A 17,805-nucleotide genomic window follows, 5' to 3' on the forward strand; every position below is an offset into this window, starting at 1 on the left:
ACACAGGCCTCTCACTGTTGTGGCCTCTCCCGTTGCGAAGCACAGGCTCCAGACGTGCAGGCTCAGCGGCCATGGCTCACGGACCTAGCCACTCCGCGGCACGTGGGATCTTCCCGGACCAGGGCACGAACCCGTGTCCCCTGCATCGGCAGGCGGACTCTCAACCACTGAGCCACCAGGGAAGCCCCACAGCTTTTTCTTAACCCGTCTTAATAATCTAACATATGATATCCTCTGTCCTATTACTTAGGACTTCATTGATTATTATGTCTTCAGTAATGAGACAGATGTAAACCAAGTGTCTTGCATGTGCATGAAGGCCCACAGTAAGTATGAGTTTCCCTCTCTCCCCTCCCCAGGTCCCCCCATTGACCAGCTCCATGAACCTTTCCATTCCTGTAGTACATATTCTATGCCCATATCCTAAAGTATTTATTCTCTGCTACTCTTTCAATTTTCCAGGTCTTGTGATGCTTGCACTGTACTGTGCCCCCCACTGAAAGGTGAGTTTCACTGGCTGGACTGTGTCCTTTATCTGTCTGCACCTCAGTGTCCACTACTGGTAGCAGTGGTTGTAATGGTAGCAGCTGTTACAGCAGCAGCAGAAACAGGAACAGCAGCAGTTGGTGCCCCCAGCAGCAGTGAAACAGGTTACAAAAACGGGCTTCTCTGGTGGCGCAGTGGTTAAGAATCTGCTTGCCAATGCAGGGGAAATGGGCTCGAGCTCTGGTCCGGGAAGATCCCACATGCCACGGAGCAACTAAGCCCGTGAGCCACAACTACTGAGCCTCTGCTCTAGAGCCTGCGAGCCACAACCACTGAGCTTGTGTGCTGCAACTACTGAAGCCTGTGCACCTAGAGCCCGTGCTCCGCAACAAGAGAAGCCACCGCCATGAGAAGCCTGCGCACAGCAACGAAGAGTAGCCCCCGCTCGCTGAAACTAGAGAAAGCCCGTGTGCAGCAACGAAGACCCAACGCAGCCATAAATAAATAAATTTTAAAATAATAATACCTGCCCTACCTGTCTTGGAGCACAGTTGTTTAAAATAAATAAGGAAGCATATACGAAAGCAATCTAAAAGCTGTAAAAGGATAACAGCTCTGTGTGCATTTAATTCTTACTATTCTTAGGCTCTTTACAAACACACATCCTACACTTCACCCAGTAGAGGGGATTGCTACAGAGAGGGAACACCCTGGCCCTTGCCCACTGTCAGTACTTTGATAGGGCAGAAAAGAACACGCAAAGACAGGTGGATAAGCAATGGTGATGAAATAATGAGCATCATTCTTTCCTTCCTTCTGTAGGCTTCCATGGGCTCTTACTCCATTCCACCCAAAGCAACAGCAATAGAGAAACACCCACATCACCCATCCCCACCTGCCCGCTACCAGGCCGCTTTCCTCACTCCCTGTTTCACTACATATTTCTAAAATGCCTGTCTCCTATACCCGCAAAAATTATTCTCCTTATTTACATGATAGTCACGGCATCCACAGTTGGACTGAGCACCGGCTATGAGTCACACACAGCACCAGACTCGCTGGGCAGATCACCTCTCCCGCCCAGGGCAGCACAACGCCCTTGTCCTTGGCTCCATTTGACAGATTAGGATCAGAAAGATTAGGCAGCTCACCCAACAAAGGACACAAATCCAGCTGTTTCTGCTTCCAGAGCCGGTGCAGAGTCTGGAGCAGCACCATTGCCACCTCCCACCTCAATCTGAACGTCACACGCTAGCAAAGGGTTCCTCGTCTGCAAGACTGCTCAGAAATCATGGACACCCTATCATTAACATCCTATGAATGCACAACCATAATGACACCAAGCAGATATGCTTCCTTGAAAAGAGACTAATGACCCAGGACATTCGCTTTACTTTTTAATGTTTAATATAAAGAAGGAATGTAGTATTAATGAATTCTTCCCATTAAGAGGTACTTGTGTTTACAGTGCAGAAGCTGGCAAATACCTCCCTACGCGCGTGCCGGCATCACCAGTAAAGGACTAAATCAACATGATGTGCCAAGAGGAACGTGGCATCACTTCCTAGATATTCCCGTCAAAAACGCATACACTGAATCTAATCGTGAAGAAATGTCAGACGAACCCAAACTGAGGGACAGTCTACAAAATAACTGTCCTGTACTCTTCAAAAGTGTCGCAGTTGTAAAAGGAAAAGAAAGACTATTCCAGATTAAAGGAGACTAAAGGAGACGTAACAACTACATGATTCTGGATTGGATCCTGGACCAGGTAAATGACCAGTGGCAAAATTGGCAAAATTGGTACCAGATCTGAAAATTAATCCTGGCACTGTTAATCTCCTGATTTTGACAATTATACTGTTATGTTAGAGAATGCCCTTGTTTTTAGAAGATACACACTGAAGTATATTTAAAGATAATGGCCATCATGTCTATAGTTTTGAAACATTCCAAAGAAAAGTGAGAAAAAATATATGCAGAAATGTTTGTACTATTTTGGTATCATTTTTGTAAGTCTGAAATTATTTCAAAACAAAAAGTAAAAACAGTAGAAGTTATCAATGCATGTCAAGTATTAAATAAATGTGAATTGTAATATTCCTACCTACTGATTCCTAAGCACACACACAGGAGGATCAAAAGGAACCAACAGGGCTTCCCTGGTGGCGCAGTGGTTGAGAGCCCGCCTGCCAATGCTGGGGACACGGGTTCGTGCCCGGGTCCGGGAAGATACCACACGCCGCAGAGCGGCTGGGCCTATGAGCCATGGCCGCTGAGCCTGCGCGTCCCGGAGCCTGTGCTCCGCAACAGGAGAGGCCACAACAGCGAGAGGCCCGCGTACCACACACACACAAAAAAAAGAACCAACAGCCTTGCGTCCTTAATATGAAAGCAACCTTAGAGACTGATATAAGAAATTCTGGTACCCACAAATACCACCCTAGTTTTTCCAATTCACAGTGGTTCCGCCCAAATGTAGCAGTGATACAATACCCTTTTCCTCCTTCTGATAATCACTAGCCGTTCCTAACTTCTCAGTTTCATAATTAAGAAAAGTCAAACCAAAAATCCTCCAGTGACTCCACTTCCCATGAAAACAGACCACCATAATAAAAAGATACACTGTGTATTACGTTTCCCCACCTCACCCTTCCTCTGGCCAATACACGTTTGGCTAAGCGGTTGGCATTTAGACATCCCTTGGCCCCTGCCCTGCCCTGCATCGATGGGCTTTAGCCACAGAAAAGTATACGATATGAGTGTGAGTGTGGTGACTCAAGGTTCATTTTGCTAACGTAAAACAGAGAAATCAGCCAACTCGGACACTCAGATGTTCCTACAGAAAGTGCACACAGCCTGAAGAATCTGCATTTGATTCTAACAGAATGACTTTCACCTTTCTCCACCCAGTGATTCCAGTAGCGTAAATGGTGGAACACCTCGCGGTCAAGCTTTCAAACCTCGAAAGATGGCTGGAGACAGGCCGCTAAAAAGCCACATGAGAAGGACTAATGGCTATGAAGCCTTTTCTTCTCATGCACAAGGATAAGCGAAAAGTTGAAAAGAAGTTATACAGCTGAACTTCACCCTGTTCTCACGGCTCACGTTTAGCACTCTCTCATTTACAAGTTACAGAGTGTGCTGAGGTCCAGAAACATCAAATCTCCCATTACCCTTCATCACATTCCTGGGGTCAGACAGAATTTCTATTTCACAGACAGAAAAATCAAGGCAAAAGAAAATTAAGATGAGCCCTAAACAACACCACCTTTTAGCAAAAGAACCCAGAATGGACCAAATACGCTGCCTTCAAGAGAAAAAAACCAAAAAACCCCACAAATATCCCTGATTTCTGCAATTAATACATCCAAAAAAAAATCATTTTATGTCACTCAATTACCAGAGAAGCCACACTGGTCTGTTTCTATTTTTTAATATTTTTTTCCTGATTTAGAGGAGTCATTGTGGATGCAGGGAAGATCACATACCCACATGGAATTATGTGGCTCTCAACTAATGCTTCACATCCTGGGCAAACATGAATACAATAAGCCTCTGTCTCTGTCACACCAAAAGACCACGTTGATGGGCTCCACAGGACCTCCTGAGAGCAGCTACAGTACCAGTCCTTCTCTCTCTTAAATATGAGAGTTATTCATGTTACTGAAAAATAGCTCTTAATACTGATTACCATAAAGGAGGAGAAGCAGAGACTATGGTTTATGACAACCAATTTCAAATCAACATGGTTGCCTAAATATCCTGAGCTTGGTCAACAGGCCCAGCGGCCACGTAAACACTGGAGCATCAATGAACTGTCTGTTCCTGTTTTAAAAACAACAAACTGAGGTGACAAAAGTCAAGGGACCAACATCGACAGTTATCGTCTAAGGAACAAACCCCCACCAAGAAACTAGAGCACCATAGCAAACAGGAAGGGAGACAGCTGAGCAGATGCCAATAAAGACAAGTCCAAGGATGAATAACACAAATAAGGACTCCCCTGTATCAACTTTTAAATTAAATTTACTTAAAACACTGTAAGGACCTACGACAAGCAAAGACACAGTGCCACAAAGGTTTTCAACGCACATGGAAATTAAAATAATATTTACTTCCTCGTGGCCAGTAAGCCCGAATGAGGAGTTTCAAACAAGGAACAGTATGGTTGCTTATCAACATCACGAGTCCAGGGGAATGAAGGCAGTCTGTCTATTATTAACAGGAAGCCTAGGAACAAGTATATGCCGAGCAACTGGGGGGGTTCAAGTGAGAGACAGAGTTTCAAATAATCTTTCCTTGGTCCACTGAAGCATGTGTTCACTGAGTCAGCAGACATTTTGTGGGCACTTACTACGAACAAGACACACACTGACTGATGCTGACCAGGACAGTATACCTGCCACGGAACCTACTGGCAAGGAGTAGAGTATAGCTGATAACCAAAGTGCACTTTAAAATGAGAATTATGACAGGAAAACAGCCAACTTAATGAAGCTGGAGAGCCAGAAGAGCATTATTATGGGCCCCTGTCTTCTCTACTAAGATGTTTAAAGAACTAATTTATATTCTCCCTTTCCTTCTTTGTGTGACTCTCAGATGTGTGGCCATTTTCCATTTGAAGGGATGGATGACAAAACAATCCCTGAGGAGCTAGTAAAAGGGCAGAAGACATGCTTGGAAAATCATAATTCCCAAAACTCTGGCTGCTTATTGTTTAAGATACGTGCAAAATGGAATCTGGAATGCACAACACACTAATATGTAATAAATAATCTAAATTTTAAAAAAAGAAAAAGGAAAGAAAACGAAGTGAGAGCCTGAACAGATTCCTCATTGATGGAATCTCAAAGGAAAGTACGGGTTATGTAGTAAGAACTAATAGACGGTTCAAGTTTCGCTGGAGTTTAGAATATAGTTGACCCTTGAACAACCTGGGTTTGGAGAGCACAAGTCCATTTATACATGGGTTTTTTTCAATAGTAAATACTACAGTACAACACAACCCACAGTTCACTGAATCCGCAGCTATACAGGAACCACACATACAGAGGGCCGACTATAAACTGTACTCTGGTTTTTGATTGCGCAGAGGGTTGGCAGGTTGTTCAAGGGTCAACTGCATAAGCCGGGAAGTTGAAATGGTGTCATGAATTCAAGGCTAAGGGGCTTGGACTTTATTGGATAGGAACCCTTTTTTTTCCCCCATTTATTTCCTTTTCTTTTTGTTTAATTTTGGAAACCACTTTTGAGCAATTAAGCGCCACGATTAGAAAGTTAATCTTGCACTAGTGTCTAGGAGGAATGGGGTAGGGGAGGAGAGTAGTTAGAAATCCACTGCAAAGGTTCAATTAAAAACAGGAGGGGGCTTCCCTGGTGGTGCAGTGGTTGAGAGTTCACCTGCCGATGCAGGGGACACGGGTTCGTGCCCCGGTCCGGGAAGATCCTACATGCTGCAGAGCGGCTGGGCCTGTGAGCCATGGCTGCTGAGCCTGCGCATCCGGATGGGAGGCCCACATACAGCAAAAAACAAAAACAAACAAACAAAACAAAAACAGGAGGAAACATTCCAAGCAACGTTGCAGAGGGAAATGTGGAGAGGACTTGGAGTGGGTTTAGATGGGGAAGACAAAGAAGGAGGCCTAAAAATCATCCCCGAGCTCTGAGGTCGGGTGGCTCAGAAAGCAGCAGACAGCACAGGGAGATGAGGTTTGGGAGGGAAGACACACAGTTTGCAAACACTGCACAGGGGGCTGAAGGTGTGAGGTTGGAGCTCTGGGAAGGATGCAGGCCTGGGAAAGTTCCTCCCAGGAAACAGCGACAGGATGAGATCAGAGGGAAACCAAAAACAATGTCCTTTGGGGACACATACTGTCCAAATCAATGGCTTTCTTAACAGCTTTCTTCAACTCTGGTTGGCGTTTTAGTTATCTGATCAAAAGGCCCCATTGCTAGACTCCGACACCCCAGAGAAGTGCTCCAGGCACCTCCTTCAGCCCTCTGGATGGAGCCCTCGCACTCGGTTGGGCATTTTGACTTCCTGTTGCCTCAAACTGAAGCTTCTGCTTCTCTGCGCTGCCCCGTGGGATGTGCCACTCTGATGGACCATCGCTAGAGGTTCACTTTTCCCTCTGAGCTGTCCCAGAGGCCTACTGTGGCTCAGGGCTGCACAGTCAGCACAGCAATCCCCCATTCCCGGCCCAGGCCCACAGCGCGGGAACCAGCCCACTCCAAAGGATTCTGCGGGTCCAGGAGAGGGGCTCGATACCCACACAGAATGGGTCATTTCTTGAAGTCTATTTTAAAATCTATTTAAAGCAATTCTAAAGCATCAGCTAAATGTGCTCCATATCCAATGTTTTCGAAAGGGCAATGTCTGGAAGTTAACATTCCAAGTTACCCACACCTAAGCATGATGAGATGCAATCTCTCATGCCTATTTCTTTGTCCATTTTATTTACAGAGCAGACAACTCAGATTCATATCACCTTTCCCTGTAACTATTAATTGTAAAAAGGAAAACAAAAAACAAAGAAGCTTCCTCTTTCTAAATCTGTTGACTATGTCAATGTTAAATTATAAATATCTAATATAATTTTCAAATCAAACTAAACCAAACCAAACCAGAGGTTAAATTTTGTTAGGTTTCATACCATGATGAAATCTGTAATAACAAATAAATAAAACTCTGGGTAAAAACACATAAATAAATACACTCACACATACATACCACTTAAAAAAATCTAAATACTAGAATGCAAAGTTTTTCAGGTAATTATTAGCATAATTTAGTTCACACAGCATAGACTACAAAAAAATACATGGGTCTTTTATGAGGAAAGAACCCATATCCCACAGATATTTAAAATAACCATTAAAAACAAAAGTTTTGGGCTTCCCTGGTGGCGCAGTGGTTGAGAGTCTGCCTGCCGATGCAGGGGACACGGGTTCGTGCCCCGGTCCGGGAAGATCCCACATGCCGCGGAGCGGCTGGGCCCCTGAGCCATGGCCTCTGAGCCTGCGCGTCCGGAGCCTGTGCTCCGCAACGGGAGAGGCCACGACAGTGAGAGGCCCGCATACCGTAAAAAAAAACCAAACAAACAAAGTTTTGTTTTTCGTTTTGTCATTTCAAACTGATTTAAAATGACTGTTCCTCTTCAGTAAACCCCCCCCCAAAAGATATTCAAAGATATTTTACCTCTCCAGTGTTTAAGCCTCAACACAAGCCCCTCCCCTCTGACCTTCCTTAAACAGGCTGATAAGTGGAAAGATGAAGTCATTTGAGCTTCACACCCAAACACACAGCAGCAGGCTGAGATAACCAAAAGGCTCAGTTATCTGAGTAATCGCTGGTCAGATAACCTCTACATAACATATCCTGAGTAGGTGAAATCGTTTTCCTATTTTTCTGTAGGCTCCATTTCCCTGGATGGGGAGCAGCTCTCACTGGGGCAGGAGGGCTCATGGCACTTACCTTTTTGGCTCTTTGGGCTATGTCTGGTGTTCTTGTAAGCAGCTTTTCAATCAGGTACTCTCTGTTCTGCAAAACAAATATCCCCAACACTTTAACATCAAATACAAGACACTGAAATTCACAGTGATTTCAAAATAGCAGATTTACTTGGGTTTTTAAGCATGTTACCTTGGCTTTCTGGAAGAATTTGCATTTTAAAAGTTCTGCTGCTGTGGGCCTGAAAGATCAATAATAAATTAGAGTTGAAACAATGACCACTCAATAAAGACACTGCCTTGACGAAACAAGTTAATCCTAGAGTCTTTCTGGAAGACCAGTTTCAGCAATAGCAAAGCCACAGACTAAATTAATCATAAGCTGGCAGCAAATTAAATGGTGCCAATTTTCCAGTTCCTTCCAAACGCCTCTACTGCAAAACTCCGCCTCTACATAAACTCCTGTAAGTGAAATACCTGGGGCATGACCGATCTTCCATCCTTCATCCTTACACTTCACTAAGTGAATTCGGTGTTTCTAAAAGGCGGCAGACTGACACGTCTGTGAGCTAAATCCCTGTATTTATTAAGAAGCAGTACAAAAGCTGCGATATGACCCTATCGAAGAAACTGTGCCCACAGTGTTCTATGATTCCCCAAGAGCAGAAGGTTTCTGCAAGGGGACCACGCGGCATGTGTACGAGCTCTGTCTGGCCACCGAGTAACCCGGTCTCAAGTGTCCATGGACTATTGTTTTTCAGGGGAAGGTAATTAATAGAATGGTGATTAACAGAATGCAAATTCATTTTAAAGCATTATGGGATTGGTCTGATTGTTTCCTCATGGTGTCATTTAACTTGTTTCTCTGTACTGTATTTCCCATAAAACGCAAGTTGGGTCTGAAGGCTTGGCTAGGTTGACACAAGCATTTGGGGGAAGAACATGTCGTAGATGACACACATCTTACTGCAGCATGGGGGAGGCACATAATGATAGGTTATTTCAGCGGGAGGGATGCTAAGTTTAACTGCGTGGTCCCCAGGCCCAAGATCTCTCCATGGTAAAGGTAAGTTTTCGCCACTGCAACTGGCAAGTGTTCTGTTGGATAATACACTGCCACGATATGAATACCCTGTTCCGGAGAAACTTTCACCTGATGATTTTAGCATCTTTGCCTTAAATAATTATTTCATTGGAGGTGGCAGAACACTGATTTTCTACTACTCTCATTCCTTCTACGTTTAGTAACTGGCACTCTTCCATAAAGAATAGCTTCTTTCATCAATAGTTCCCACAGCCAGGCAGGAAGAATCACATATACCTAGAGGATAGGACAGTCAGCAAGACAACTGGTCTGATCTCTTCAAAAAGTCGGTGTCATAGAAGAAAAGGGGAGACGTGAGGGGACTGTTCTCGATTAAAACAGACTTAAAGGAACGTACAACCAAATGCAACACATGCCCCTCTCCTGAGTCCTGATTTGAACAGGACGGGGAGAGGCTGCAAGAGACATTTAGAAATAGAGATAGGCGAGTGTGCTAGGTATAGGACAATTTTAGGAAACTACTGTTCACTTACTTAGTGTGGAAAAGCATTGTGGTTACGTAGGAACGTGTCTGTATTTGGAGGGAATGTAAGCTGAGATGTTACGTCTGTTACTTATTTTCAAACTGTTCAGCAAATAAAATGTGGGTAAACAGGGACAGCAGATATGGGAAATGTGAATCATTGCTGAATCTCAGTGTTGGTGTAGAAGCAAACACTGTACAATTTTTGCACCTTTTCTGTATGTTTTAAATGTTTCATAATAAAAAACTGGGAGGGAAGAGGGAAGCATGACTGAATATCATTAGGTCTCCTCTCAGGCAGTGACTGCCAAAGGGACCATGACTATTGTGTTAAGGGGAATCCAAGTTTAAAGGGAGTCCTCACACTTGAAGAGATTGGAAACCAGTGCTCTGAACCAGGAAGCTCCACTAAAATGTTTCCAGGGACAAAACCCAAGTGTATAAAAGAATTAGGAAACATCATTAAGTGCAACGGTATACAAACTGTATAAGTCTGCAGGGGCCATAAACCGTATTTCTGTGCAAAGAAATTTTCTCTTTCAATTGTCATTGCTCTTTTCCTTAATTTCAAGTGGAACACTGGTTAGGGGTACCTAACAAAGAACCCCAAATTGCCATAGCCACTGCAACCAAGAGCCCCTAACTGCTAACTGCTTGGAGTAAACAAAGGTCTAAACAACAGGCAGGCCAAGCTTTACATTTTGTGTACCGTATCCCTTGGTAAGCTGGTTCAAATTCATGAATTTGTACCCTGGACCTCGTTTTGGAACCTTGTTCTCCACGCACTAGAACTAAAAAGGATAACTGAAGTGATTTAACTTTGGTTGTCTCTTTAATGTAGACTACTCTTAGTGATTATTGGCAAAGTTTTGGGCTTCCAGCTACGCCAAACGCATCATTTCATTCTCTCAGTAAATATATACTGAGCACCTGCTGTTTGTCAGGCATGATGTTAGGTGCGAGGCCCACGCTAATGACTATGACAGACATAAATACTACCCTCAGCAACTTACAGTCTGGCAGATAAGAGTTAGAGGGTGCTGTCAGACTGTAAGAGGAAGGTCAGAACATTCAAACACATGAATTGTGTTTGGGGAAAGGAGAGGGCTACTGAGAAAACATATAAGAGGAACCATTACACAAGGGACTGACCATGTTTGGTACCTTATCACATGAAACCAAATTTTAAAAACCAAGAGGCATGCAAAATAACTTAGATTTAACTTTTTAGAGTGGAAAGAAAAGAAACTAAGAAAATCAAGATGATGAAGGAACTCAAGGCCACTCTTTTGGTAGAAACCCTCATCCCCTCTGGTCAATAGCGTTACGACACAGCCTCCCGGTGAGTCTGTCTGCCACTTCTCTCTTCTCATTCCAACCAATCACCCACACTGCTCCCTAGCTGGCTTCTAAACGAAAACAATTTCTTATGCCTCCTAATGGATTTCAGTGGCCTGAGATCCCGACTCCTCCAGCCTCATTTCCCATCACGCCCCATGTAAACTCTATCCTCCAGCTACGGTGATGGTCTCCGCCATCTCTTGCTCTTTCATGACAAAGCACACACTGCTTTTCTTGCTTTAGAATGTTCTGTGACCAACTGGCATATCTTTGCTCGTCAGTCAAGAACCCATTTAAACGCCATCCGTCTTCAGAGGTATTTCTCCCAGGTCCTACAAGTAGCAGAATTCATTGCTCCCACCTTGGTGCTCACACACCAATCCACCACACTTTGCAATAATCTGTTTCTGTATCTCCCGGCCTCCACCCCACTAGGTTATAAGCCTTTCCAAGAAAGGGACCACACAGTATTCATTTGTTATATCCCCAAAGCCTAACACAGAGCACAAAACTGCTACAGCTCAGTTTCATGCTATAATCAAATATGGGGTAAGAATGATGCCACTAGACATTGGAGCCCCGAACCACAGCTTCTAGCCAGAGTTAGTCAGCACTCTAAGCATCTACTCTAAGCATCTAAGCATCTACTCAATATGGGAGAGAGCAGGAGAATGATGTAATGAAAACAAGACTCAGGCTAACCAAAAAGAAAAGGCGAGGGATGCGTCTGTGCACAGGAGGCACTGAGGAGGGGGGCCACAGACGCCCCCCCTCTCTCCTCCGCACCCCACCTCCTCCCTCCTCAACCCAGGGTCAAGTGTAGGACCCATGTAGAGAGAAGGCTGGGAAATGCCAGGCATATCGGGAGACACAGGGCTGGGAATACTTTCCCTTTCCCAGCAAGGTCATTTCTATAGTAACCAAAACTGTAAAGGGGAAAAGCATGCTGCAGAGAAAACTCTTTCTTTTGGACTCCACCCTCAGCCTTCATCAACAGATACAGAAACACAATGACATGAGAAAGGAGAAGTGGTTTAAGAAGCCACACTCCTTTTTTAACAGGCTTAACATTTATGTTAAACAATAGGTAATTTCTACTCTATACAGAGAACTAAATAGCAGACGTTGAATTTTGGAGTTGAATCCTACATGTGCCAAACTATCTCCATAAAAAGCATGGAAAAGTGAAAGTGGAAAGAATGAGGAAAATGAGGAAGGGAAGAAAGTGATTAGAAGGTATGAGAGAAGCCAAGATGTGTGCTGCCCATCTGATTTTAGGGTTTTTGCGTGTTTTGTTTGTTTTAGTCTTATGCTATAGAAATTACTAGTGTAGGGTTAATGTGGAACCATCAGTGCTGCCTGCCTCTTAGCCGAGTACTACAGAAGAAAGAATTCTGCAAGCACCATTTTGTCTTACATGTCCACTAACAATTATCAAGCAATACAATATAATGTAAACACAAACACCATTTTACAAGAAATGCTAAAATGTTATACCAGCAACCAAAATGATGGCCCAGACTTTGAATAATGATTCAATTTTAAATCCTTAAAAACAATGTGGAAGTCTGCAAGTACCAACATTCTCAGAAGAAAATCCCTTAAAGGATTCCAATACATATGGATGAACCAAAGTCCACTGAGACTTAAAATAATTTTCAAAGGATTCAGGATGAGTACGATACAGTTTAAATAGAAATTAAAATTCAACTTTTTAGAACAATACATTGACCTCTGGCAGAGCTGCATTTCTCACCCCACCCCTTCCCTCAGAAGAAATATTCCAAGTTTTATTTGTTTCCAGTGGATTTATCTATGCAACAACCACCCCTTTGTTGCTCTAAAAAAAAATGATAGTTACTTTTATAGTTGTCATCCATATGAAGTATATAACCTCCAAGATTAAGGCTCTTTTTTTTTTAAGAATAGCAAAATGTTCTGCTGTGCAAATATAAGCAAATCTTTACCTATGCAAATGCAGGGCACAGACTTGAATGAGGCAAACAGCTCTGACACCCAGCTCTCAGGCAATAGGAAAGTTCCACGAGCTCTCAAGGTTGACAGAAAGCACAGTTCCTTCTCAGCTAGCCTGAGGGCTCCAGCATAGGAATGATTCTGTCTTGGTCACTGTTCCCCTGTGATATATGTTTTCATTCATTGCTAAAAAGGAACTCAGCAAGACCAGGATTTCAGTACTAGTCAACTGCTTTTAGATTACAAGCAGAGGATCTATATGCTGGCAACAGAAATAAATAAAATGATCGAAACTCTTGCCTTCACTCCTCAACCCACTCCAATCTGGTCTGGTTCCAAAACTCTTTTCAATGAGTCCAAATCATCCCCAAATTGCAAGCTCCCAATTGTTTGCAGGTGTTCAAGAAATACCACTGAGTACGCAATACAGACCAGTCACTGTGGACAAAAAGAGAGACAGGAAGATAAGAGGCACAGATTCTCCTTCTAAAAAACTCAGAAACTCATGAGGAAATTGAATATGTAAGTCAACAAATGTACACAGGGCTTCCCTAGTGGCGCAGTGGTTGAGAGTCCGCCTGCTGATGCAGGGGACACGGGTTCGTGCCCCGGTCCGGGAGAATCCCACATGCCGCGGAGCAGCTGGGTCCGTGAGCCATGGCCGCTGGGCCTGCGCGTCCGGAGCCTGTGCTCCACAACGGGAGAGGTCCGTGTACCGCAGAAAAATAATAATAAAAAAATAAATGTACACAGTGTGATAAGTGCTACAAGAGACATATCATCAACATACTGCAGGAAACTCGAGGTTGCAACAATTCTACTTGGTCAGGAAGAAAAGGCAAATAATGAATGGCAATCCCAATTTCCTGAATACTTAGGAATGCTCCGGCACTGTTCTCTGCTTTAAGGGCATCATCTCCATCCTCATAGCAACCCTATGAGGTGGTGTTATTAGGCCCATTTTACAGACAAGGAAACTAAGTCATGCAGATGATGTAGGGCTAGGAATCGCACCCAGATGTATCTAACTTTGAGAACCTGGGGCCTTTGAACTAAATATTGAAAGACAAGAAGGGGGACAGGAGAAGAGGAAAAAATCTTTGGACAATATAAACAAAGGCAGAGAAGAGAAGAAATACTCACAGGTTTCTTTCAGACCTGAGCAGCAATTAGATGTTACTTATTAATTCAGTCAGGAATATATATTTTTAAATTGCATCCTGTATAATAAATAATTCAACAATTATAATATTGCTTTTTTTCCATTCTCACATTTCCTGAATCTTTTTTCCCCAAACTTCCCACGTCGTGTCTTTTCATTACAAGAAAAAAATCACCTGGGAAGTTTGTGCACCAGCGACACTCTCTGTTTGTTACAGAGGACAACTGCACAATAGTGAGAACAGATTACATTATACAGAAAGTATCTAACGGAAGTTCTTCACCTATTAATACTTTGTAAATCAATAATGTTACCAAGAGAATACTCTGAGGGAGAGATGCTGTGAGAATTCGAATAAACTCTGTGCGGCTCTCTTCTAAAACTTTTGTTGTTATCATTGTTGTTGTTTGGTGGGGTGGTGGGAACCTGATATCTGAGCTCATATAATAAATAAAAACTGGAAAGACTTTCAAGATTATTGAGAAGGATGGCTTGTTAAATATAATGTATGACGGTCTAATCTAATTTATTTTGACCAAATTATAAGTCTCCTAAAGAAATGCATTTATCCGTTAGTACACTAACAGTTCTACCCCACAGAATCCTTTTTTGAAAGAGCTGGAATCGTGCGGCATTACACGTCACCACTAGGTGGAATCTCAACTATTTTGAGAATCACAAAGACCATCAGTCACAACCCAGTCCTTCTAAAGGGGAAAACGAGTTCTTCTCTCACTGGGCTTTAGAGGATCAAAGTCTGTCTCCTCGGTGATGCTAAAAACTTACGTTTGGAGATGACACCAAATACAAGGGGAAGGCAAGCAAGTGTTGCACCCCTTTTTAAAATAAATAATTTCAAGATGCTTAAGAGCAAAGAGTCTTTAGAACTGGCTCCATGAGGGAGGTAACTAACTGATATAGAAAAGATTCAAGGCAAATTCAGTAAAATGTAAAGGAATGAACAGAGTTGCTACAAAGAACAGGTATAATAATGGAAACTATGTTTATTCTAGAGAAGGGTAGCCTGCTCAAACAGTAGATCGCTGTGTGAAGGCAAAAGGCTTAAGTTTCATCAAGAACTTAAGGATAAAGGAATCCTTCGAAAAGCAGGGTCCTTCCCTGAAAAAGAAAGTTCCAAAAGAGAAGCCAGCTTTTATGTTTTAGAACGTTAAGTATCAAGTTGGAGTCCTGGGTGGATATGGGTAGCCAGTAACTTCTCAGCAGCCTCTCCAGGTGTGTAATCCAAGTTTACCTTACATTAGGACAATGCAGCACACAGCCAAGCACTACAAAGGGACTCTCCCCAGCCAAGGTTTATGCTCAGTTCACGTCATTAACATTCTCCTTCAAGTGACAAAGGACACTGGGCTCTACTATCACTACCCAGGACATTTCAAACTCACAGAAATGAAGAAGAAGAAACAAAACTCAGAAAAAAACAGACATACCACAGTGCAGGGCAATAACCCAAGAATAAAGAGGAAATACTAAAGTTAATTTAAAACCGTTTGCTTCTATTTATATGATTAATCTTTCAAATGTAAAAATGTTAATCTTCTTTACTGATAATCTTTTAAACAGCACAAACAACTTGTTCTGCAACTCAAAGGAAGCTCATGCAAAATGCAACAGCTCTGCCTGGTTTAGACTGGAGCTGGCAGGATATTCAAATCCTGAGAGGTCAGCGCAACCTACACAGTGCAGAGTATTAGCTCAGCTTCTGAATTCACCACTGCCAATTGCTTTTGATTTCTGTTTTACTTCGCTTCCTTTGATGACAGAGCCCATACCTAACAAGCATCACCAATCTCATTAACACGGAAAATTTTCCTCTGCCTCTCCCTCGTCCTCACTCACTTCTCTCCCTTTTGGACCCAAGCTTCCACTAACAGGTTGGAAATCTGGGGACCAGAGCTGGATTTCCCTTGAACTGGATAGAACTAAACTTCAGGACTCCTCACACAGCCCTTCCCCATCCACAAACCAAGCTTTGTCATGACCCCACCCAGTCATGATCACTCACTCATCCACTCGGTTTGACATACCTTTTGGAGGGATCTTTCTGAAGACACAGTGAAAGTAATTTTCTAAAGGACTTGCCGTACTTTTTCATCATCTCCTTATCCTCTACTCCTGTTTCTAAAGTGGGTGGATCATTTTGCAAAGTCAACATCAACACCTGCAGCAGAAACAAACAGGAAGACAGGATCTCAGGACAGCAGTTGCTACAACTGAGTTTTTCATTTTCCAGCAAAGCCTCAGAGACCCTCCTTGATTAGGTACAAATGTGCTTCCCCATGATTTTCATCTTCTAGAAAGTGTGCAAAGTATTCAGTTCCCTTTGCAAATCTGTTCACGTGCCCTTTAACCTTTTTGTTATTCCACTGACAGAACTTACAAAATCTGCTCTGTGTTAAGAGTGCTCTCCCAAAGGGGCCAGGACAAGGGCTTCCTGGGAACTAGCTCTCACAAGGCCTGCAGGAGCACATAGCTCCAGCACCAGCTTAGTGCAGGCTGTGCTCTGGCTGGGAAAGGGGGCAGTGGAGGGTAGAGAAAGAGAGGCCCAGAGCAGCAGGGAATGTTCACGTATACAGGTTATTCCTAAGTAAGGGACCGCCTGTACTCAAGGCTTCTGTAATACATTACCAGCCCTAAAAATAAATCCACAACATCCCAAGAGGTAACACATGGTCTTCCTTTTTCTTTTTTAAATGAAAAAACATACAGAAAATTGCTCAAAGGCTTGGCAAAACTGAGACAGTAAGACACTGAAAGATAGCTGGGACACAAGTGAGTTACTAAAAACCATAACCAGAACAAAAGTCCATGCTGCTTTTGGAAAGGGACGAAACAAAATCAAAACACAGGTTTCACATCGAAAAGGTGAAAAATTCCATTCTTTCACACTAACGTCAAAATTATTTGTTTTTTTTTTTAAAAGTGTAGAATTTGTAGCAAACTATTGACCTATAAAATGAAAAAAAAACTCATTAATGCGTACATCAGCCTTAATTTATGCAAATGCTATACACGCCAAACACTTTCAGATGCGTGAATAGATGAAGGATTAAAGTGACAGTTTATTGTTTGTGGAGGCTAATAGCAAACCGAAGAAAAGTGGGAGATCTGTGAGATTTTAAGAAAAGTCCTGCAGGACTTTAGGCCAGAATTAGCAATGTGACTGGATTCAAGTGGAAAACACTAAAAAGTAGGGAAAGAAAGCAAACAAGAAATAAGAAAAAATAATAGAGAAAAACCAGATGAAAGAAAAGTCCTCAGCGCTGTTTCAGTGCTTTTTCCCCAAAAGGTCACTTCAATTGTTTACACCTCAATTTAAAATTTTCTGCTGACAAAATCAGGTGTGTACACACAACCCCCAAATCTTAACTATTTTAAAAATATGTATATAAATATACAGAGAAAAACAATGTAATGAACTACACTAAAACTTTAATAGGGATTGCCTGTGGTTGATGAGATAGATTATGGATGATTGTTTTCACCTTTATTCTTATTTGGACTTCCAAATTTTCTACAATAAGAACGTATTAACTTTTTAATCGGTAAAATCATTTAACTATTTTTTTATCCTCAGGTCTTTTTTTTTTCTAAATCCTCTTAAAGCTTTTCCAATAAAATCCTAGGAAAAAGTTGAAACAAACATGGACCATATTCTCTGTAAAATACCTTCATAATTTCCATTCAACTATTTCAGCCACAAAACAAAACCCATTTGGGTAAATTAGCCCTGATCCCACCACCTCAAAACTAAGAGAAATAATGATGTAGGCTAGTTAAAAGAATAACACAAATAGGGACTTC

The 17,805-nt window shown here is 42.6% G+C and overlaps 1 protein-coding gene across 2 annotated transcripts in view; it reads right to left on the reverse strand.

Moving 5' to 3' along the window:
* The window catches only part of STK39 (serine/threonine kinase 39), a 302,705-nt gene that overhangs the window by 179,155 nt on the left and 105,745 nt on the right, over nt 1–17,805 (reverse strand). For both annotated transcript variants that reach the window (XM_065880429.1, XM_065880428.1), the window contains exons 8-10: nt 16,029–16,162; nt 8,132–8,180; nt 7,964–8,029 (exon numbers count right to left, since the gene is read on the reverse strand). In XM_065880429.1, coding sequence (XP_065736501.1) covers nt 7,964–8,029; nt 8,132–8,180; nt 16,029–16,162 — 249 coding nt within the window. The remainder of the gene's footprint in view (nt 1–7,963; nt 8,030–8,131; nt 8,181–16,028; nt 16,163–17,805) is intronic.

The sequence above is a fragment of the Phocoena phocoena genome, chromosome 7 (assembly GCF_963924675.1).
Source record: "Phocoena phocoena chromosome 7, mPhoPho1.1, whole genome shotgun sequence".
In the NCBI taxonomy this organism is placed as follows: Eukaryota; Metazoa; Chordata; class Mammalia; order Artiodactyla; family Phocoenidae; genus Phocoena; species Phocoena phocoena.